This window comes from Cyprinodon tularosa, unplaced genomic scaffold (genome assembly GCF_016077235.1).
Source record: "Cyprinodon tularosa strain WSP-4 unplaced genomic scaffold, ASM1607723v1 ctg478, whole genome shotgun sequence".
Lineage (NCBI taxonomy): Eukaryota > Metazoa > Chordata > Actinopteri > Cyprinodontiformes > Cyprinodontidae > Cyprinodon > Cyprinodon tularosa.
This window is the reverse complement of record NW_024039205.1, coordinates 144,940-168,342: the sequence shown is the minus strand read 5'-3', so window position 1 is coordinate 168,342 and position 23,403 is coordinate 144,940. Positions and strand designations below refer to the sequence as shown.

Here is a 23,403-nt window from a genome sequence, read left to right as displayed (position 1 = left end):
TGGAAAGGGGAAAGTAGAAAGAAAGCTGCAGCTTAAAGGTTTTAAACCACATAATCAGATGCCAAATTTATTAACAACCAGCAAACACTTTTTTAATTAAGGCCTTTATTAGAGACTAACTCTAGCACAGTTGGTAACATTTCTTAACTTGTAAAATAAAACCATCTGTCACCAGATAAACATGAAACCTGCATGCCTCTGCCCCCCCACGGTTAGCTGTCTCAGATCCCCTGGCTGTTGGTCAGCATTTAACTACATTCAGGACACAAAGTACAAACATGACACTTGTTTGCATCATGCATTTCAGTGATGTCATTATGCTGCTTGCTTGTAACATTTTTAAACCTGTTAAATCTGCAAACTGTTGGAATTAGCATTTCTCTAAATCTGAAAATAATGTTCTTATATAATTACTGTAGAAAATTATTTTTTTTGATGCCATTCTGCAAACATGCGCACACATTTGGTGGGATGTTGGATTCAAGAAAGTTAAAAGTATAGTTTGTATGTCATTTAAACCTGTATGTATAACATGAAAGAGGAAAAAAACAATCTGAAAACCATCAGATAATCCCGTTGAACTATGGTCCTACTGTCAGTAATTGTACCCTATTTCATTAAAACCTCCTTGGCAATAAGAGGTTGTAAAACTACGTACACCTGACCCAAACCAAGGAAAACCACAAAACAGCTTCAACATTCTCATTACTTGGTTAAGAAACTTAGCATCTAAAGTCTTTCCTGCTAATTAAAATGCAACAAAACTGCTCAATTTTGTAAAAGATGGAGTTTTGGCAGTTTGTAGGTTTGAAAGATGTGTGTTTTGTTTGTTTTTTGTTTTTGTTTTTTTTACTGTATTTATGCAGTGCCAAGATACAAAGACAACAGCTTAGACTCAACTTTATTTATCCCTTGGGATTACTCCTCCAGGGAAATTCTGGAGAGACAAGAAACGTAAAGTAAAAAAAAAAAAATACTGTTCTTATATCTAAAGGGTTTAAAGGGGCTTTCCCAAACTGCTTACATGAACTTTTTCCTGATGTAGAAAGCTGTTTTTGAAAGGGTAATTTGAACAAAACTGCTCTTTCCATCCATCCAGTGTCTGAATGCACTTCCCTGCATGGGTCAGAGGAACCACCATGCTTCTTTAGGTGCGACTGGGTTGTTAGGTGAGCCGCTCAGTATCTCCACAAGAGTTTGCCAGTCTGTCACAGTGACACACAATGTCAAATAACCATGTATGCACACCCTCAAGCCTAAGAACATAGAGGAACCAATTCATGCAAGAGTCATGCTTTTGCACCGTGCAAACTTCATGTGCAGAACCCAGGTTGGGTTTTATAAACCTTGCTTTAAAGGTATAGCGGACGATTTTCGTGAATTTTTAAAAAGACCTGCCCTCTCCACTTAAGAAAAAAAAAACGTCTATTAAATGCATTTGAAAGCATGCAAAAGCCCATTTCTCCTTGTGCACGCTCTTTTTTAAAGTTGCTGTTTGCATCGCTCAAACAAGCTTACTTTCCAAAATAAGATTTGCAATTTTCCACCATGTCACACTCACCACTAGTAAGTGAAAATGTGGACAAGCAGGTAGGACGGCCTTACGTAAACATATCACTAGAATGATTGACAATTAGGAGGACCACTTATTTTGGTGATCCACCCGGAAAAATAACATCCTCCACTTTACTTTTAAGGCAAAAGTAATGACTATACAGATGTCAAAAAATATAATGTATCTCATAAAATGTATCTCAACATCAGATCATGCAGCATGACACAGGTTTGCAAAGTTGAATCAGCATGGACTACAAGACGTCTGAAAAAAATGCTACCTACTAAGAACGTTGGTTTACTTAACGTAATCCCTGGTTCTTTGATAACAGAGTGAGGTGTTTCACTATGGGAATCGCCTTGGCGTGACCAACTACGGAAGCTCCAATGACATCACGTCTGTCTGAGACAGACAGGTTGAGCCGTGTCCGTGGCTCCACCCACCAGCTAGATCACGGCCAACCTACCCGCCTCAACTCATTCTAGGCAGGTTTCTTTCCGTGCCCATGCAAGAAGGGATGTGTTGGTGAAACACCTCACTCTGTTATCAAAGAACCAGGGATTACGTTAAGTAACCCAACGTTCTTTTTCTAACTTCGCTCGGTGTTTCACTATGGGAGATATGGCCCACTCCCGGATTGCATGATGACCCCGAAGCCATATATGATAGGAATCACAACCCAGGTCTCAGTTGGACCCTAACATCCCTACTCCAAGCACTGAGAGTGCTAGCGATGGCGGGGCCACATCCAGCCTGTAAAACCTCACAAATGTGTGCGGCGTAGCCCAAACTGGCTGCAGCACAGATGTCCTGAACTGACACACCACGGAACAAAGCCCAAGAGGTGGCCATGCTTCTGGTAGAATGGGCCCTCACCCCTTTAGGGGGCTCTGATCCTGCGCACCTATATGCCAGAGATATAGCCTCCACAACCCAGTGTGCTAATCTTTGACGGGAGACAGGTTTGCCCTTATGAGCAGTAGCCCAGGATACAAACAGAGGGTCAGCTCTTCTAAAACAGGCTGTCCTGTCCACATAAGCTCTTAAAGCTCTCACTGGACATAAGCAATGAAGCTTCTGCTCATCTGCTGAAGAGAAAGGGGGTGGATGGAATGCCAGCAATTCCACCATCGAACACCTATATGCTGAATCCAACACCTTCGGCACAAAAGCTGGGTTGGGTCTCAAGCACACCTTAGAGAGCCCGGGTGCTCACTGTAAACAGGCCGGACTGACTGAAAGTGCATGCAACTCACTCACCCTCTTAGCCGTAGCCAACGCTAAGAGCAGGGCAGTTTTCAATGAAAGGAACTTTAAGCCAACACCCTCCAAAGGTTCAAATGGGTGATGACAGAGGGCATCCAACACCAGAGAGAGATCCCATAATGGCACCAGGGACTTAGAAACTGGTAACTTACGTCGGGCCCCTCTCATAAAACGACACACTAAGGGGTGCTTCCCCACAGGTTTATCACCAAACCCTACATGACAAGCAGAGATTGCGGCTAAATAAACCTTAATTGTTGAAAAAGCCTTACCCTTCTCCAACAAGCCCTGCAGAAAGCAGAGCACGTCCCCCACTGAACACTGAAAAGGAATGGTCTGTTTTTCCTCACACCATTCCTCAAACACTCGCCATTTACCACTGTAAAGATAGCGAGTAGAAGAAGCCCTAGCATTCTGTATGGTGTCGATCACCTCTGGGGGGAGGCCTGTTGCATTTAAATTCCACCTTTCACGGGCCGGGCCCAGAGAGCCAGGTGATCTGGGTGTGGATGATAAATCTCCCCTTGAGCCTGAGACAGCAGGTCCCTTCGAACGGGGAGGGGCCATGGTTCGGCTGACAGGACTTGGATTATCTCCACCACCCAGGGCTTCGATGGCCACCAGGGAGCCACCAGAATCAAAGACAGCCCCTGTTCCCTCACTCTGACTAGAGTTGGGGATATCAGGCTGAGAGGAGGGAAAGCATAAAGCAACGTGTCTGGCCATGGGTGCGCCAGTGCGTCCATACCCAGTGGAGCGTCTGGGTCTGACAGGGAGAAAAACAGCGGGCAATGAGTGTTTTCCCATGAGGCGAAGAGATCTACGGCAGCCCGTCCGTATCTCTGCCAGATCTGCTCCACCACCTGTGGATGCAGCTTCCATTCCCCATAGAGAGGGTTCCCTCTGGATAAAAGATCGGCCCCTCTGTTCAGAATTCCCGCTACGTGCGTTGCTCTGAGCGACAGAACTCTGGTGCTGCTCCACATAATTATGTCCCTGGCCAGTCTGTGTAACTGCAGGGACCTGGTGCCGCCCTGACGGTTGATATAAGCCACCACAGTGGAGTTGTCGGTCTTTACCAAGACGTGGCGACCCATCACATATGGCATGAAGTGCTTCAGAGCTAGGAACACTGCGTGCAGTTCCAGCATGTTGATGTGAAGCCGCCTCATTCTCGGCGACCATATGCCATTCACCGCTCTGCCCATCATAGTTGCGCCCCAACCTGTCAGGGAAGCATCGGTTGTCATGGTAACCCTGGATGCTACGGTTCCCAGCGGGATGCCCGACGTGAGAACCGTCGGGTCTCTCCAGGGCTGAAGAGCCGCCACGCATGTCTGTGTCACTTTTACTCTGCGGCACAGATGACGGCGGGGACAGAGTCGCAGCGAGGCGACCCACCGCTGAAAGTCCCTCATCATCAGAAGCCCCAGATGGACCACTGAAATCACGGATGCCATAAGACCGAGGAGCCGCAGGCACAGTCTGAATGTAACGACGTTTCCCAACTGAAAACGCGTCATGCACTGGGTGAATGACAGGATTCTCCCCTCTGATAGTGTGACACGATAAGAGAGGGAGTTTATTTTGAGACCCAAATACTCCGTGCATTGCACGGGAGTCAGGCGACTTTTGGCTTGATTTATCCTGAACCCGAGGTTGATGAGGTGGTTGATCACTGCCAGGGAGTCGCTGACTGCCTGCTCGCTTGACCGAGAGCAGATTAGATAATCGTCAATGTACGAAAATATTCTGATCCCGCGCGTCCTCAGAGGGGACAGCGCCGCCTCCACACACTTGCTGAACACCCTCGGGGCTAATGACAGCCCGAACAGGATGGTCTGAAACTCATAGGCTGCGCTCTGATAAGCGAACCTGAGAAACTTTCTGTGTGGGGGGTAAATGGAGATGTGAAAATAGGCGTCCGCGAGGTCGATGGTTACAAACCAATCCCCCGGACGGATGGAACGGCACAGTGCTTTGTGTGTGAGCATCCTGAATGTATATCTGCGTAAGTGTCTGTTTAACACACGCAGGTCCAGAATGGGGCGTAGTGATACGCCGTCTTTCTTTGGAATGAGAAAATAGCGCGAGTAGAAGCCCTGACGAACCTCCTCGTCCGGTACAACTCTGATCGCTTTTTTCTCTAACAGGGATGCTATTTCGTCTTTCAGGACGTGAGCTGAATCCCCGGTGGCAACCGAGGAGAGCACTCCGTTGAATCTCGGAGGTCTCGTGGCAAACTGCAGTCTGTAACCCTTGGAGATTGTATGCAAAACCCATGGAGAGACAGCGCATGCGCGCCACTGATCTGCCCGAGCAGAGAGAGGAGAAGCGTCGCTGCTGAGTGACGTCATCCCCTCTGCACTGCTGCGCTCGGCTCTGTTGTAAAGAGCGCGAGCTCCCTCTACTGGGCGCAGAGGGGAGTGGCAGAGAGCCATTTGTGTTAATTTTTTTCTTTTTTGTGGGGGGCTTTCTGCCCTTGGCAACATGCCTGGCTGCAGAAAAGCTGTGTTTATTTTCTCTAATTCCCCCTGAACAACACTTTGTAACATTGGGCACAGCTGAGTGCTTGGTGACACTTATAACGTGCTGTGGAGTGTTTTGTGACACTGTGTCCTCCACCCCAAAATGTCTTCTCTCTGAACGTGAGAGGGAGAATTTAACATGCCTCCTGGTGAACTGGGAACTACAGGAGCATCTGAATCCTGGACAGAGAAGTTTGCCCTGGTGCCTGGAAACCTTCTCTTCAGAGGGGAGATGGTTAACAGTGGGGTTAGGTTGCCCGCTTTTTCTTGCTCTCCCCAGGGTGGGATGGACGATTTTTTGCAGCGGCCGCTGCAAAAGAGTGCTTCCCCCATGGTCTTGGGTTCTCCGCTTTGCTTTGCTGGGTGGATTGTGTGGCAGGTCTCCTTGAAGGCTTGGCTCCACCTTGCCGTACTCTCACTGCAGCAGCCGCAAACCCAGGTCTGGGTCCCTGTGGGGGGGTTTGGCTGGGCCTACGAGGCAAACAAAGGTTAAAAGCCTCTCCCTCCTGTTTTCTGAGGGTACTCGTCTCCCTCATCTTCTCCAAGGAGGGGCCAAATAGACCTTTTGTCGGGTCATAGGGCGCATCCATGATCTCGGCCTTCTGGGAATCACTCAGGCCTGACAGGTTTAACCATAGGCCTCTTTCCCCTGAGACAGCCAGACCCATGACCCGACCACAACCTTGAACAGCACCTCTAGAGGAGCGCAAGATGAGATCGTTCACCACACAGATCTCATCCCATAGACTGGGGTTAGGTGTCCCCGAGTCCAGTTGACGCCCCATCTCCTCCAAGATTTCACCTTGGTACGCAGACAGCAGTGTAACCGCGTTAAGTGAGCACACTGACTGACCCGCATATCTGTACATCCTTTGGTAAATGGAGGCTGTGAGGCGGTCCATTTTACCTGGGAGCGAGATGTTTGAGGATGCTGAAACCGATCTGCGGTTAGGGTGGAGGTGGTAAGCCACTGAAGGCTCTACAGCTGGGGGTTCGGCCAGCCCCAGCTCACCCATGCCCTGTATCTCCAGCTTAGAGAAGCCCTTGGTGGGAAGCTTACTCTTAAATGGGCTGGACCAGAAACGGCTCATTTCTCTCATGCAAGCAGGAACGGCTGGTAAAAGTTGCTTTGCTGGTGGTAAAGCTGGTGGAAGCCTTTTACCGTCGTACAGGTCCCGTTCTGCTCCTTCTGAATCCTGCGCTGCAGGCCAGGGGATGTTCAGCTTTAAAGCCGCCCGTCTGCACACATCGTACAGATCACTATCCCCTGGGGAGGTGACTTCTGCCCCGCTTGGAGTCCTGGAGTGATGACCCGGGAAGGTCGAGTCCTCCTCCTCCTCCATGTCCTCCAGTTCCAGGAGGTCGGAGTTAGCGTCACTCTCCGTTTCGTCGATGTCTGCCTCGAGTTTCCCGCTGTCCATAAGGCCCTCAAACAGAGGAGGCATGGACGGGTACTCCTCTTCCATCACGTCCGCCCAGCTCTTAGAGGCTAGCGGCGGATGGTTTTCACCCGCCACCGCAACGGCTGCAGGTGAGGAGAAGCAAGGGTCCTGGCTGTTAGCGACAGCCACCCTCAGCCGCCTCTCCAGGATCTTTTCCGGCATCTACGCGCAGTGCTGGCATCCCTGAGGGTCCGCCAGCGATGCCTGAGCGTGCTTAGCGCCCATACATGCTATACACATCGGATGAGGGTCCCGCCCAGAGATAGATGCCCCGCATGACGCTGGACACAGGCGGGATACAACCTCTTTAGCCTTCGGTTCCGAACCTTTGGCAGGGGTAGGAGCCGCAGTCATGACTGTGGTTAAACACGGAGCTCGTCGCTACACGTTAGCTCTTTACTGATATAAAGTCCGTTCGCCACAACACGTTAACCGGACTCTTATGCTAGCGATACACTGCTAGCCAAAAACCAAGCCCACCTTTACGTGTTAGCTCGGCTGACACAAGCGCTCTCTATTCCGTTAATTAAAACGGAGTAGATACAGGGACAGCTTGCCTTTACGCGGTCACCGCTCCCAGCGTTTGTGTTCCAGAAAGTGCTTCTGCCAAAGCGCTTACTCAGCACGGTACAGGCCTGTCCTGGTCCTGCGTTCAGCGACGTTTTCCTTTACGGAACGCCTGAGAACAGTTAAACAGGTCCAAGCTAGCCTGAGCGCGCTGAGGGAGCTTAGTTGTAGTCTTCACACGGGAAGAAAGCGAGAATGAGTTGAGGCGGGTAGGTTGGCCGTGATCTAGCTGGTGGGTGGAGCCACGGACACGGCTCAACCTGTCTGTCTCAGACAGACGTGATGTCATTGGAGCTTCCGTAGTTGGTCACGCAAAGGCGATTCCCATAGTGAAACACCGAGCGAAGTTAGAAAAAGAACAGCACATTAGCATATCATGAAAATTGATAACACTAATAGAGAAGGGTGATGACGTTGGTTTCAGTTGACCTGGAACTGGTGTGAACAAAAGTATTTTACAGTCAAACTAGAGGCCTTCTTATCCAATGGTTGGATTGAACTGGGTCATCAAAAGGACAAGGATATTAAACACAGCAGCGGTTTTATGATAGAACATCTACGTCAAGATGACCCAGTCAAAGTCTAGTCGTCAAAAGATTAGAATGCTGTTGAAGAGCTTAAGAGAGTATTTATACACTCAGAGAAATGTACTAAATATGAAAAGACTTAAAGTGAAAGATGTGTTGATGAATAAATATTTAGTGTTTAGTTCACTTTATGTTTAATGCAGTGAACATGTGGCACCATGTTTCACCACCGTGGCTTGATATTAATCTTTACAGCATCCTGTTCATTTTAAAATGTGCAGCCTATGCAAAGAGTTTAGGGAAGTGGTTATGTTAACTGTAGTTCACTATGATAAAACTGTCGATTGAGCTCATATTGGTTAGAAAATGGCAAGTGCTGATCCTTTGTTGTTCAGGTCTCTCTAAGGATTGTGTAAAATTCATCTTAACTGTTGGGTAATTTTTCACAATTTCTATGCTGGATAATTTTTGAAGATCAAAACCTTTATTTTTGCTTGTTTAACTAAAATATTTTATTGCATCTTAGAGATATTTACATAATCAAGAAACCAGAAAATTGTTTCCTTGAGAAAACTAATTTGTTTAGACGCTTACCTGCTTAAAAGCTTGGGTTGAGAATAACTTATGAAAGAAAATCTGAGGATATTTTAATTTGAATAATTCAAAATTTGTCCCATTTGAGTCATTTTACCTGCACTTAAGAAAGGTATATATCTGTAAAGACAGTATTATATGCAAAAAGGGCGAATGTGGAGAGTGAAGCCCAGATTCTGCAAAAATTTTTTAGTGGTTGGAAAAATTATGATTTCCTTTGTTTCCTTAAAATACTTGTTCTTTGAAAGCAAAAGGCTGTTGAGGTAAAATATGACTATTTTACTATACTTTTTTTAGGATGGTTTTGGACTTAGTCATGATGTTCTGTGTCTTGGGAAAAGAGTTTTCAAATTGTATTTTTTTATGAAAGAAAACTGTATGACCCACATCACATAAATGTGAAAAACCTTGGTCCTATTATCATCAAAACTTAGCATATTTAATTATATCAAATTTCCCTCTCATTTAGATGGAACAGTCCTTAATATATTATTACTGCACAGTTAAAGACAAAATTTGAAACTTTTCTGGGGCCAGGTAAGATTTGTTTAAAAATTCAAGTTAATAGTACTAAGGGCAATAAAAGGTTGTAAGAACTAATATGTCAACTTTATAACTACAATATTATATTTTACTTAATTTGCATTCCAATAAAGTTTAATACTATACTGCAAACTGATATTGAAAGTAGCAAGCAAGAAGAATATTTGTCTAAACGCATAGCCCTGTGGTACATCAGTCCTGAGCTGCAAACATTCTGCAAATACATTATGAAACAAATATGAAACGCACTGCAAAAAAGAAACATGAGACTAGCAAACAATGAAATGACACTCCTAAAAAAACAAATGCAGAGCTAAAATGCTGCTAAAGACAAATGCTGCAATCATAGAAAATATAGAGCAGCAAAGTGTAAACATTGCAAATACAAAACCTGCTGCAAACACAAATGATTGAAACACACTAAGCATGTTCAATGGAAAAATGCAGTAATTAGCAAACACATCTGCAGGCTAAGAAAAGCTGCAAACTAGCTTTGATAATAAAAGTGATGCAAAACACTAGAGGGAGATGATCACCAACTAATATGGAATCAGAGCCTTAATAAAAACACAAACGGGATGCGTTAAAAGATTTAAGAGGAAACATACCTTTCTTTTCCCCCCAAAGGGTCTCTGGGCAGAGATTCCTCTTATTTTGCTAAGGATTTGGTCCATAGACATTAATTAATTAGTAATGTGTTTGGTTTGGTTTCATATCAGTTGCTGGCTGTCTACCCCTAATGGTCTGGAACACATCTATTCTGTTTTAATGTGTTGGCATCATTTATGTGTTTGCAGCAGGTTTTGTGTTTCTTCCATGTTGCACCCCTCATCCACTGTACTGAGAAACTACTTAATAAAGTTCTGAAAGACTTTTCAGCATCTGTTGAAACATGTACATCTGATATACAAGTCCCTAAATAGACCTTAAATTTGTGTATTTTCATTATTCTGAATAGCAAGCATAATATTAACAGGGAAAGAACGCTGAGCAGCAAAACATTAAATAAAAAAACTAGATGAATTAGAGGCTGCAATTGCTTTTTAAGCTGCTATACTGGAAGAATATTTGTGACAATCAGGCCTTGTGAGATCAGGCCTCTCACTGCATCAAATATTTATATAATCCCTTATTTCCTAGATCTGATGCACTTGACACCAGCAGGACAAGGCCTGGGCTTGCAATTACATGCCCACATTAATTGATTTTGGTTTCATTTTTTTTTCTATTGATGGATTAAAAAAAAATAGATAAATTGGATGTTAATAAAAGAAAAAAAAATACATGGATGGTAGATTGTAGAAAGTTGTGATTTTGGAATAGAATGTGTTCTTGTTTTGTTGTCAAAGATAAAGAATGAGAAGCACATAGAAAGGGGTAAGCAAAAATTGTATCTCATGTAGTTAATATTGTTTTACCGTGATTATAAAGATTTAAAAGACCCAAAAAATAAATACATCGTGTTTAAGAGTATCTGTTTGATCATCTCAGAATGAACACAGTTGCTCAGACATTCTGAATTAGTTTGACTAATTACCACCATTAAAACAGAAAACACTGCACTTGGCATGAACATATTTAACTTGGTCAAGGCATGCAGGAGGAGATGCTTTGGCAGTCGTAGGCAGTAGTCTGTAGCCAACAATGACATTCTTCCATGCTGCTGATTAGAAGCTTGAGGTCTCATCTCTAAATGCTTATCTCCACTTTGCAAGAATTAAACTTGTCATTGTCAGGTAGATATGTCACAAAATAATCAAACATGTTGAGTTTAGATACAGGTTAGTGTTTAGCTGGTTTGTAAAGCTTAACCCAAAATCCCAAGAGGATCCATTTCGTCCTCACATTTGAGCCAAAATGATAATAGATGCTGATAACAAGTTTGTAAATGAGGTGGATGTTATGATGAAATGGTGGAAATTATTTAATGTAGCAGGGATAGTACTAAAGACCCTTCAATTCACTACTGGAGAGGAGCACAAATGTATTATTCTACAAAAAAAAAGCTCTTTTTGAATTTAATCTTATATGATACCATAGCAATATTAAAATCTTGTAGTTTTATCTTTTATGGAGAATGTTTAACTGCAAAGAGGGATCTCAAATGATTCTGTTTATTTTATATTCTCGCATTTTTATTGTCATTGCACTGTCAAACGTAAAGTGAATCCAAATGAACCCTCTGCTTTTAACCCATCCCCTTGGGGTGTTTGTTTTAAAACGTCCAAAACTCAACCTCAAAAAGGTGTAGGATGGCTACATTCAAAATTGTTGGTGTCGCAGAAAACTACCATATTTTTTGGACTACAAGGTGCGCCTGATTAATAGCCGTACAAGCTAAAATTAGGGCAAAATCCTGTTTTGTTCATACTTAAGCCACACCTGACTAAAAGCCGCAGTTGGCTTATTGTTTAATCATGATATGTAAGAGAATATGCACAAAGGAGGTTGTCAGGAAAGAGATGGTTGTTTAGGAACGCATCCCTTTTATTAACAGTTTGAAAAAAACGAGCTGCCATTTTCCACTCTCTGCTTCTCTCCTTCACTGTCTTTTTCAAAACCAAAGAACTCGTCGTTGTCAGTGTCAGAATCGAATTCCCTCTGTAGGGCCGTGGTGGTGTCCTCCTCTTTATCACGCAGCAGTCCATGCGTTCGAAATCCGTTGGTGATCATTGATGTTTTGGCACTTCTCCACCCTGTTGGAATCCACTGGCAAAGTGGATTCGGACAGGCAAAGTAGTGCCGTACAACAGCAGAACAAACCAAAACAAATCCTCTCACAATATCACAAAAATCTTGAAAAATCCATAGAAAGGCTGCACCAGACTATAAGCCGCCAGGTTCAAATCTTCTGCAAAAAGAAGCGGCTTATAGTCCGAAAATTACGGTAAATCTGCACACCCAATTTTTCAGGTGGTAGTGGTACCATTAGGCTGTGGGCAGGTTTCTGCTTAGAAAAAAAAATACCTGAAGCTGCAAATAGGCAAGACTGGAATGCTGCTATGATTCAACTGCATTTCATAGAAAATCTTCATCCAACTTACATAGAAGAAAAGTAGGTGGAGTAAAAACTTCTTTTTATCAGCAAAAGTGTTTCTGCAAAGCATGAACTGAGGGTGTGAAATTTATATTTTAATTAGGTGATTTATGAAGGAGTTTGGTCATACTGGAATTCAGTATGAGTGGCATTATAAATGGGTCTGAATACAGATGAACTTCAAATGTATATCTAAAGCCATTAGGTATTGTATTTTCATTATAAACTATGCTTGACCTGGTGTCGGCCTATTTCAGTAGCTTCCAAGTACATTGACATTTGGTTTTATGGTAACAAAATTTGTGATTGTTAAATGGTATCAACACTTTTGCAAAGTGCTAAATATTACTTTACTCAAGCCAAATAAAAAGAGAAAAGTGCCTGATCATTGTTTTTTCATTTTACTTGGCATGCTCACATGTTTTTCACCTCCCCCCACCATCGCAGCTTGCCTGCCCAGCACCAACTCTAACAATATCCTGTTGCCCTCAGGGCAGCAGAAGGAGGGTATCAGGCCAAGCTGCATGCAGATCTCACGTGTCAGTGAAGGCGGTGTCATGCAAACTCTGCCAGAAAGAAAACATCTGCCAGCCATGCAGTCAGTGCTGTCAGATCTCTGTTGACCCCTCAAATTATTTCCTCTGTTGTCGCCTGAACGTGGAAACTTAGTCTGAGTAACTGGAAATGGGAGGAAGCTTCTTGTTTTTGGACACCTAAAGTTAAGGCAGACAGGCAGCCAGGATCCTAAAGATGCCTGTCTGGGCTGTGGATATTCTTCATAAATCAGAGTTCTTGACAGCTTCGAGCACACGGTGGGCCGTCCTAAGTTCCTACAGCGACCCAGGGCACCCTGTGAGCATGCAACCTGACAGAGGAAGAGGTTAACCCCTGCAGTGTCACTGCTATCATCAGCAATTCCACTCTTCCCCTTTCTGAGAAGACAATGAGTGAAGGAGTGACAGAGTCAGAGTTATAAAGATAATTTAAAAAGATTCCTTTTATCTCCTGGAGTTCTTAGACAATATTTTTGTCTTGGACTATTTGGATCATTAAGGACCTCTGGCATGCAGATAAACTTTGTCACGTGTGGGATTATTTTTGGCTGTTTTTTGACCACAACTATTGAAGAGGAAAGATCAACTCAGAAAATCTCTGCAGAAAAGTCTGCAGGTATAGTAACTACATTTCTACCTTCTTCAGACTGGGTAAACATCTTGGCAACCTTGTTGGGGCTTGCCTGGAACTCCTTTAGTTGAAGACTGCAGCATTCCTTCATGATGTTTCCCCTACACTATGAAGCGATGGAAATGATTCCTGTATGTTTTAATTTGGATTCTATCAGCTTTGTTTTAACGCCTGACCTGGATTCCTCCTTTCGCTTTGGTTTATCAAACAAAGAGCCTTGTGGAATGACTCCAGAACCGCCAGTCTTTTCATAGAGAAAGAACTTCTACATGCTGGAGTTTGCACAGGTCAGATGTGCTGTCAGATCCACAGCTGAGCTTCCTGGGAAGAATTTCCAAAAGGAAAATGAACAAAGAGGTGCGAGTGATGAAGAAGGGGCCGCCAAGTAGTTACGGACACGGCCGGAGGCACTCGTGCTTGGGGTATGTTCCCAAACTAGCTTCTGTATCTTTCCAGTGTTGATGGTCATGGGAGGCTGTGGAGTGCTACAGCAAGGACTCTTTAATTCATTGATTGGTTTTATTAGCTATACAAACCACATAAAATGAAAACAAAGTTACAGAAACTTTAAGGAATTTCTGTTTTTTTCGTCAAGGAATGTTTTTGTATCTTTTTTATCTTTATATTTAGATTCACTGAACAGTAAAAGGGTTCAGTAAATATATAAACTGGATGATAGAGAACCTGAGATGACAGAGAACTAAGAACCTGACAAGGATGGAAATCAGATTGAATGATTTATTGTTTGTTTTTAGTTCTGCCAAATTTCAAGGGACCTGAAGGTTTTTTAAAGTATAGAAAACTAGTCTGAAGTTTGGAAAGGAAGCCAAATTAGAGAAGATGCATAATTATTATGATCGGTTACAACATGAAGGAGCCATTTCAGAAAAGATCAACACAGACTTTTCGTTATTAGTTTGTTTCAATTTTTTTATTTATAAACAGAAATCTGAAACCTGTAGTGGTCATTTCTAGGGTCATCTTCATAGACTGTTAGGTTAAGTTTGTTTTTTTTTATCTTTTTTGAGCCATGTTTCTAGCATGTCTCTATGTCTACTAAAATATTGACCATTTCATCTCTCACTCGGTGTAGATTCACCTAGATTAGTGAACTTCCACTTTAAACTCTCCCAACTGGATTTAGTTTGAGCTTTGACCAATTACTCATTAGATTTAAACCCTTCTCTCATTGTATGCTATAATCCTAACTACCTTTGAAGTAAAACAGGTTTTCTTACTCTACTTTTTGTATTTTGCTCAATCAATTCTCCAATAAACTCTGACAAGTGATCAAGAAATGTATCACACCACACTGTGATGCCTCCAGCATCATGTTAAATTTAAGAGTAGGTTTGTTCAGTGCAATGTGTTTCCTCACTGCATTGCTTATTTGTAATATTTATAATCCAAATATAATTTTCCGATTTCTGCTGTGTCACCTTATTGGCTTTAAAACAGGATATATGGCTTTTTTTTTTGCTCCCCTTTTGTAAAGGCTGCAGTTTCCCACACCTCAATGTTGCTTTTTGTATGTTTGACAATGATGAACTTAGTGCTATGTGAGATGTTGAAAGCCCCACAGCTTTCTCCCTGACCTGTGTGCTGTTTGTTGACTAATGCGTAGGAAGGTGGTTGTTCTTAGGGGTAGCGGAGTGGAAGGGGCATTTTCCTTTTATAAATTTAATTGACATTTCCATCCCTTTAACTGTGTAATTAGGCACTAATACTAGAGTTGCAGGACAATATGTGATGTTATGTCCCTCAAAATGGGAGTTATGCATAAGATTGTGAGCATTTTTGTTTTTGCTGATATCTTGCCCAACACTTTGTGAGAGGAAGTTAGTTTTCTTTGTGGTGACACTTGGTTAATAGACTTCCTGTTTATTTGTTTTCGTTCTCTCTTAAAGTCTTTCAAATGCATTTTTTTCTATGTGTTCCAATAGAAGGAGGCTGTTTTGGAGGGTTTTTAGCGCGCTATAGCCAGCATCACAAGTATCCACAGCTTTTGCATTTCTGTGACTTTTATTTTATTTTGTTTGATTTATTTGGTGCACATTTTAATGTAACATATCCTATGAGTTCTGGTTGTGGCAGGGGCAGGGGAACCACCCTGTTCTTCACACTTCTGTTGGGTCATTTGGTGACTCAGCTGCCTGAACTATAAACTGACATGATCACCAACACACACCACGCCTTTATGTCAAAGTAAACTTTATGTACATTTGCATTTACTGTGTAAACAACGTAAGCTACATTTTATTTCCTTATACTTTGCCTTCAATACTGCTGACATTCTTTTAATCTATGAAAACCGTCTTATTTCTAAAGAAACTGGCTTTTTTACCATATGAGCTTAAAAATAAAGGAAGACAGTATGTTGCTAAAAAAGGTCCACAAGAGGACAACATTGTCTTCCATTCTGGAGAAACCAGTTGGTTATTTACAAGTTTCCATATCAGCGCTGCTTGGAAATCTTTAGCATGCTGTTATAAAAAAAACAAAAAAAAACATAGATGCTGACTTTAAAACTCTATAATTTTCTTGTTTTGGAAACAAAAACATATATTTGTCGTGGTCTACTGGATAGACAGCATTCCAAAAGTATCCAGTTAAAACCAGTTTCTTTGCTAATTATTTAAAAAACAAAACTCATCTTATATTACGGATGAGGTGCAAGTCAGTAGTTTACTACATTTTTTATGTTAAGATTATTTTACTAACAGGGCCTAATAGGTTTCATAGGTGAATATATCATTGATTTGTAGTTTTTCTTTTTACATTAATGGGTCAAGCTATAGCTCCCCACCCTTTTTACCCCAAGTAAGACTTGTTTTAAGTCCCTTTACACCCAGAGCAGGGCAGAGTGGGTGTGGAGTTTGGGAGTCAGGCTGCATTAATACAGCAAACCCCCAAAATAACCCCCTGAGCTTGGAATAGTTCCCCAGCTCCACCAGCCTGGCTGTACACGACACGTGAATCTGACACATGTTCGCTTGTCATTTTGTGTGCAAACAGACAGTCCCCCACCCCCCCAATCTGCCAGTCCCCCCCAACCGGCCAGTGTCACCCGTCCCAAAATCCATATTGATTGTTCCACCAGAGTCGCTGTGGGTCTCTGATCCAACTTTGTCTTATGCTGTTTAACTTGTGCCTGTGTAGTTTAATGACTGTCTCAAATAAAAGAAAAAATATATATATCACATAAGTTTTTTTTTTTTTTTGTCACATTGTTTTTTTCTAAACCTGCCCAAATTGACCTCCAAGAATCACAAACACAGCCGCTGTAAGTCACTATTTTCCACTGACAGCTGTGATAATGGGATGGTTTAGCTGTTGCTGTGGTTGTGTGTGACTTTCTCTGTGTTGAGAACAAACTTAGCTTTTTTAAGCAAAGTGCGACCTCTACTGGCCAAAAGAAAAACCTCAGGGAAATATATATTAAAAAAGAATACTTACATTTATTTTATTTAATTATTATCGGGGTCTTTGTAGCTTCTAATGCTTAGTAAATATAAAATAGAGTATATCTTAAGTTGCAATTAAAAGGTGGGAGGAAGGGGTAAATAGGAGGAGCAGAAGCTATTCTCTGAAATAACACTTTCTAATCAGTCCAAGCTGTTTGCTTTGTAGGAGTGAAGTCCTGCAGAAGGAAATCAATGTGGAGCAAATTGAACGTGACAATTATTCTGTGGTGCAAATGTAGTTTTATTTTCTTCTGTTCTCTTTAATTGCCACTTTATCTTTGGGTGAACAACATTTTGTTTGTGCATGTGTTATTTGGTTGAAGGAAAAAAACACCCTTATGCTTTGTATATATAAAAAAAGAAAACATACTTAATCATTTCCCACTGTCTGAAGATAAATCACAATAAACAGGTCATGTCTTAGGTCAGTATGGTTACTAGAATTATTTTATTAACTTAGGTAAAGAGTAATAAGACTTTTAATTGTATTGTTTTATTAATTCCTGAAATGTAGAGGTTTAGGCAAACTAAGCTTATTTTGTAATTAACTAACTTGCTCAAATCATCAATAAGGCCCTGTCTTTTTAAGCTGGTTCTAAATATTTAAGTCAAATATGTTTTTTTTATATCTTTCACACACCGCTTTCATGTGTGGCATAAAGGAAAATACAACAGATTCTGCTTAAATATCAGGAGGAGAATTTTGGACATCCCAAAGTCTGCCCCATTCCTAGAAACACTTTCCATTATCCTGAAGTTGTTGCCGCCTTCAGTCATTAGTATGCCAACGTAAACATTATGGGAATGTCTAGGAGATAGTTTCAGTTTCTCAGATAAATTAGATGACGTCATACACACTCCGTTTTGTTTTTAAATAGAAAAAATATAACTGCGGATGTCTGGGGGACAGTGATTCGCCTACATGATATGAATGCTGGCGTACCATAAATGATAAATTATAAACATTTTAGTTTGTACCTTCAAGTCATTGCCCATAGGAATACATTACTTGGATATAACCTAACCGAATATCTTCAGAACAGCTCCAAATGACACAAATCTCATATGGGTGAGTAGAACATGATGTAATAATGTAAAATCAAGGGCCCAATGTAAAAAAAAACAAAAAAAAAACGGCGTTCCTCTCTTATGTGTTTTGGTTTGAAATGTGTGTATCCCCACTGAATAAACTTCTTGAAAATGGTGATGGAAGCTGATAAGAAGGCCATTACCTACAATGTAAATCCTTAATGAAAATTGGTCAGAAATAAAAAGTAGCCCTTTCCCTCCAAAAGCAACATTTGAAGTTAGAGCTGGCATGTGACAGTCATGTAACATAATAAACAGCCGTAACACCAACTGAGCCCCCGGTCCAAAACTGCGAACACATCAGCCACAGTGCCAAAACTCTCTACCATTGTTATTCAGGAAGGGGGCAAGCCTGGCCTAAGCAGGGTCTCCTCCTGCTCTAACAGACGGGGGAATCCCACACTACTTCTATCAGTCTGCTCATCCCATTACTGCATATCCACTTTGCTGCTTCTACAGTAGTTGTAAGTTATGACGAGGCTTCAACTGAGTTGATACTTTGACAACTTTTATTGTCATTTTGTATACATAGAGTGTATATAAAAAGAAATTTCATTTTGTACAGCTTTCATGACATTTTTATTTCTTAAAGTGAATCAGTGATCAAATGTAAACTGTGGAAGAAAAAACATGGCGCAAAAAAAACACGTATTAATATGGAAGTTCAGGGAATTAAATATATATGGTGCAAATATGCAGTGTTTTGGTTTGGTGTGCTTTGACAGGTGACTGTCCTGAGGCAGCTCGGCACCCAACAAGGGAGCCTTAATCTGGCAAGTTTTGTCAGTCACCTGAAACCAGCCTTGTCACATCGCACCCCACCAATCACAGTGACGCGTCAAGCTTATGTCAGGAAACAGAGTTTGAGAATACAACCAGATATTTACAACAATACTCTGGGTATATAAGAGGACTGGCCCACAGTTACAGGTCAAATATAACTGTGTAAATGTTTTAAAATTAACCATTTTCCCTATTTAAATGAATGTTTAAGATGATTGCTTAATATGAAAACACAACACGCAGCATTGTTTTTTCTGTATGAGGTACGGATGAACTTCAGTTATGTGCAGGATTTCCCCCCTTTGGTCATGAACCATATCCAGTGACCAGTTTATAGCAAAGACTTAGAAAGACACATAAAATGAGAGCTTTGTTTTTAGCACAGCTCTTTCGTCACTACAGCAGATCAGAGCAATGCCCAGATTACAGCAATTTGCCTTCTCTCATTATCAGCACATTAAGAGGCTTATACATTTAAGGAAGGGACTGACACAACTTTTCAATTTGAGAATCATTGAATTGACTTTACCTGATTAGATGCCCAACCCGGAATCTTTACGCTAGACTACAAACCCCTGTAGAGCATGCCAAAGGACATCGCTTAAAGCTTGGTGACAGGGGCAACTCTTGTGAAGTTAAACCCATACTTCTTCTTGCTAAGAATGCTCTAGGTCTACAGTAGGTATTCACATTGAGATCCCAAAAATCATTTTCTGTCTTGGTCTTGCAGGAAACTTTTGCTTTTACTGTACTGTTTGGACTAACATGGTTAATTGAAGCTCTTTTTGTAAAAATCCACTTTTACTCGACAGTTCCACACCTACATCTTAGCAAGGAGTTTCTATAAAAACATTAGAATTGATCAGTGAGCATTTCTTAATGCTGATACGGAATAATAAAATTGGATTTTTATCAATTTCTGTCTGCGTTGACAGATCAATTTCTTATTGAATAATAATCTGAAACACTGCTCTCCTTCCTAAGCAATAAAATTAGCACACATGTATTAATTAATTGGTTTAAATCCAGCTTTTCTGTAGCTACTTCTGTTCAATCACCAAGAGACTGGCTGATATCTCACACTGTTCTACAAACCGTATCAGTATAAACCTGGCACGGACCAACACGCGAGCACTCGCTCACACTTACAGGGACAGATGCATGCACATTCATGACACTCCTCCCTCACAGCTTGTTCTCATTAGCAGAAGTAATGCTGTCATAGGAGCCTGAAGCCAGCTGGGCTGGAGAAGCCATTTGGCTGCTAGGATTTAGTTACACTGCGGCCCAACAAACAGTTCTTTCCCAGTGAATCCATACACCCCTGATCTGCTCCAAAGTCTGAAATGTTTCTCAAAAATGTTGCTCAAGGACCTTTGAGTGGGAAAAGTTGTTTAATTTGAAATGATAATGAATTTTGGCACCAAATAATTTTAAATCAAAACCTTTCCACGGTTATGAGTAATGTTGGACTTAGCCATAAATGACGTTTAAATAACATAGTAATATCGCTGGGCGTATGTTTTTATCCAGACAACATAATAGTTTTGAATTCACAAGAAGCTGTTTTGAGCCGTCTGTTTGAAGTTGCTGCGTTTGCCATCATTGTTGAGGGATCTGCAGCAAAATATTCCAATTTACAGTAAAGCACCTGTGAGGTCAAGGCACCAACAATACTTTTGTCATCTCTCATTTCTTCTGTCTCCCCTGCCAGAAAATAGAAGTTCCTCTAATCTTTCACAGGGATATTATTGATTTACTTTTTCTCATCTTTTCTTTGAACTGTTAGAATTTTCTGCTAATTTTTGCGGTTTTGAGAGAATATTTTTCCTTTATTGTCAATAATCCTTCTAAATCTGAAACACCCAGGGGTAGAAAGGCTTCAAAAATCCCCAGCATGTGTACACATAACAGACATTTTGGATGTTAATTTTAGGCATGCTTTAATACCCCCTGTTTTAAAAAGACAATTTTTTTTACAATTTATTAAGCTATGATAATTTATTAAAGCAACACTGTGATTCTAAAGCGTTTTAGCAGAAAGCTTGGCAAACGGTAAATGATCAACTTGATGGATGTTGCATCTCAGATTTAGTGCCAGGTCTTTGCTGTTTTTTTCCCCCATATCCTGTAACTTCAGTAATGTTCTTCTGTCATTGATAGTTTTTTTTTTTAAAGGCCTGTGGTGTATCAACACTCTTTATTTCTACATTTGTTCAGCATACCAAATGAAAAAGCAGAAAAAAACTAAGAAAACTTCAAAAAGTCCTTTATGAAGACTAAAAACTGCCTTAAAATATTACAAGACAGCTGTCATTTTACCTAGAAGCTGACGCCTCATAGGGTGTAGAGAAGGAAATGTCCGCACTGACTGGACCTGGTCACCACGATTTAAAGCAAACCTTTGCTGCAGTAGCTCTTCCCTCTGTTTGCCTTTTAATAAAAGGTGAGAGGTTTTAGTGCTTTTCCAGGCAGGAGGCAGATGAAGAGGACGGGATGTTCTGCCGTATTGTGTTACTCATGCTCCCGAGGAAACATTATGACAGGGAGCTCCAGGGAAAGCTTTCGTCAGGTCATGCAAATTCAAGAAGGCTGACTTTTTAAATGAGAAAACAAAAGCAGATCCTAACACTGTTTGAATCTGTAGCAGCAAGGGCTATTTTGGATTTTTCAGGCAGCTACATTCGTCTCTTGCTTTCCCATGTCAGTGTTTCTTTTTGCTATTCCTGAATGTCAATAAAACCATTTTCGGTTTCAAATACAGTGATCCAGTACTCTTTGATTTTGACTGAGCTCTTTTAGATATTAGTGCCGATAGGATTGCACTGTTGATTGACTCACACTGTTTGTAACTGCTATGGGAACAAAACACTGCTTCTTATTTTGTGGAAATTATGTCATGATGCTGTATAGACATGCACTTATGGTAAACTAGAGGTCAGCGGAGAACAGTTTATTCAAGATAACAGTTTAATAAGTTGGAATGACAGAAAGTGGAGTTTTTTTGTCTGCTAAATCATGTTGGAAATTGGACTGGATTTTCCTCATACTTTTGAACAACTGGGCCAATAGTGTAGCACTGGGTCAACTGATGTAATTCTGTTCCCATAGGCATCTGTCACTCTTAATTTGATTGAGACACATAATGCAAGCTCTGTTTCATAGAGGCATGAGTTTAGTTAGTTTAGTTAGTCTCCTTTAATAGAAAAAAACTGAGAAGTATTTTCTCTCTATATTATATTCTTTTCTCCACTTTTTATTCAGACTCTTCTAAATGTTTGTTTGACTCTGTTTAAATAAAGTGCTTAAACACCTGCACTATGCTAGTAATCAATAACAACAGAATTGTATTAAGATAAACGTATTGCTTATCAGGGTAAGTCTTGTCATAATACTGAAGCCTGTTGCCACTCCTGCCTCTATTCAAGGGATTGCAGTAATCATGTTAACCTGAAAACTTTAATTTCTTTCTTCTTTATCAGAATAAAAAGTTTTATAAAGTCCAGGCATTCTGCAAACTAATTATTGAAATCTTGAACTGCAATCAGAGTGAATCTTCCAGATGTGCATAGATTGGGACCAACAGAAGGAAATAATTTCATTTTCTAAGCTGTTGATTTAAAGCAGTTTCAGGTACCAGGTCTAATAAATGCTAAGGTTCACTTAAATGCATCCTCAGACTGACAGTTTACCATTTTTACCCACAAATTTTCTTTTATAAATGCATTTTCTACATGTAAATAAATCAAGCCCAGGTACTTCATTTTATTTCACTAATTAGCTATGTGTATAATTTTATGGATAAACTTAATTAGTTGGGTACAAAATGTGTCATTCTTTAACAACCAGCAACCATACTTTTATACTAACTATATATTGATCTGCCTCGTAAACATGTTGTGAATGAAAATGTGTTGCATTTAAATCTCATTTTTGGTTAAAATAAGTAGTTTTTCATCCTCAAAAATGTGCAGTAAAAAATTGGCACATTATGGTGGACTCATGTCCTGCTGCTCCAAAACAATTTAAAACTCATCGTCCGTCTGCAACTGTGCTTAACAGTTGGTATGAGGTTAGGATGTGGTTGTGCATGGTTTACTTCAAAGAGATCTTTACATTTCTAAAAATGCTACAAAACAACCCTCACTTCTGTTCTTGAGAAGATCAACAACCCCCCCTTAGTGTTTTCCATTTTAAACAATCTTTCAATAGAAACTATAGAATTAGAAGCACACCATAAAACTTAGTTTAAAAGATATTTTCGTTCAAATGCAGAAGAAAATCAGCGACTTGTCTAAATATCAGTCTTGGTGTAGATATGGCTTCAGAGTGAAATCTCTGTTCCTGCTTCCCTGTCATCAACCCATCTGGTTGGACTCTACAGTTATTTATTTAAATGGTCTGTCATTGCCATCCACCTCCACTCCCCCATGTGCCTGCCAACACGTCCATCTCCCGCTGTCTCAGAAGACAAATATTTGCCTGCAGTGTTGACAGCGGGGGGAGTTTGCCACTTTGTGACTTCAGTCAGATCCAGTGAGTCCATCAGTCCCTGCGGTCAAAGCAGCTTTGGTATTACGGCTGCTATTACAGAGGACTGGAAGTCTGACAAGCACAGCCTCGTTTCACCTTCTAGGTGATGAGTTCCTGTACTTGATGCAACTTTAAAGTTGATCTTAAATAGAGCTTATTTTGTTAGAATTCAAATTGTAAATTGCAAAGCAATTCAATTATCTGAATTGATTAAACTTCAGAAACTTTGAGAAAAAAAAACAGCTCCCGGATGACATAGTTTAGACAATGTAGCAGAAAAAAACATCATT

At 41.0% G+C, this 23,403-nt stretch overlaps 1 protein-coding gene across 7 annotated transcripts in view; it reads left to right on the top strand.

The window, feature by feature from the left end:
• LOC119794382 (cAMP-specific 3',5'-cyclic phosphodiesterase 4C-like) overlaps nucleotides 1-23,403 on the top strand; it is a 168,172-nt gene that overhangs the window by 90,947 nt on the left and 53,822 nt on the right. Inside the window, exon 1 of one of the 7 annotated variants that reach the window (XM_038301914.1) lies at nucleotides 12,645-13,666. The exons of the other annotated variants lie outside the window; for them this stretch is intronic. Coding sequence (XP_038157842.1) covers nucleotides 13,590-13,666 — 77 coding nt within the window. The 5' untranslated portion in view covers nucleotides 12,645-13,589. Of the gene's footprint in view, nucleotides 1-12,644; nucleotides 13,667-23,403 lie in introns of those variants that run through there. 7 annotated transcript variants of the gene reach the window in all.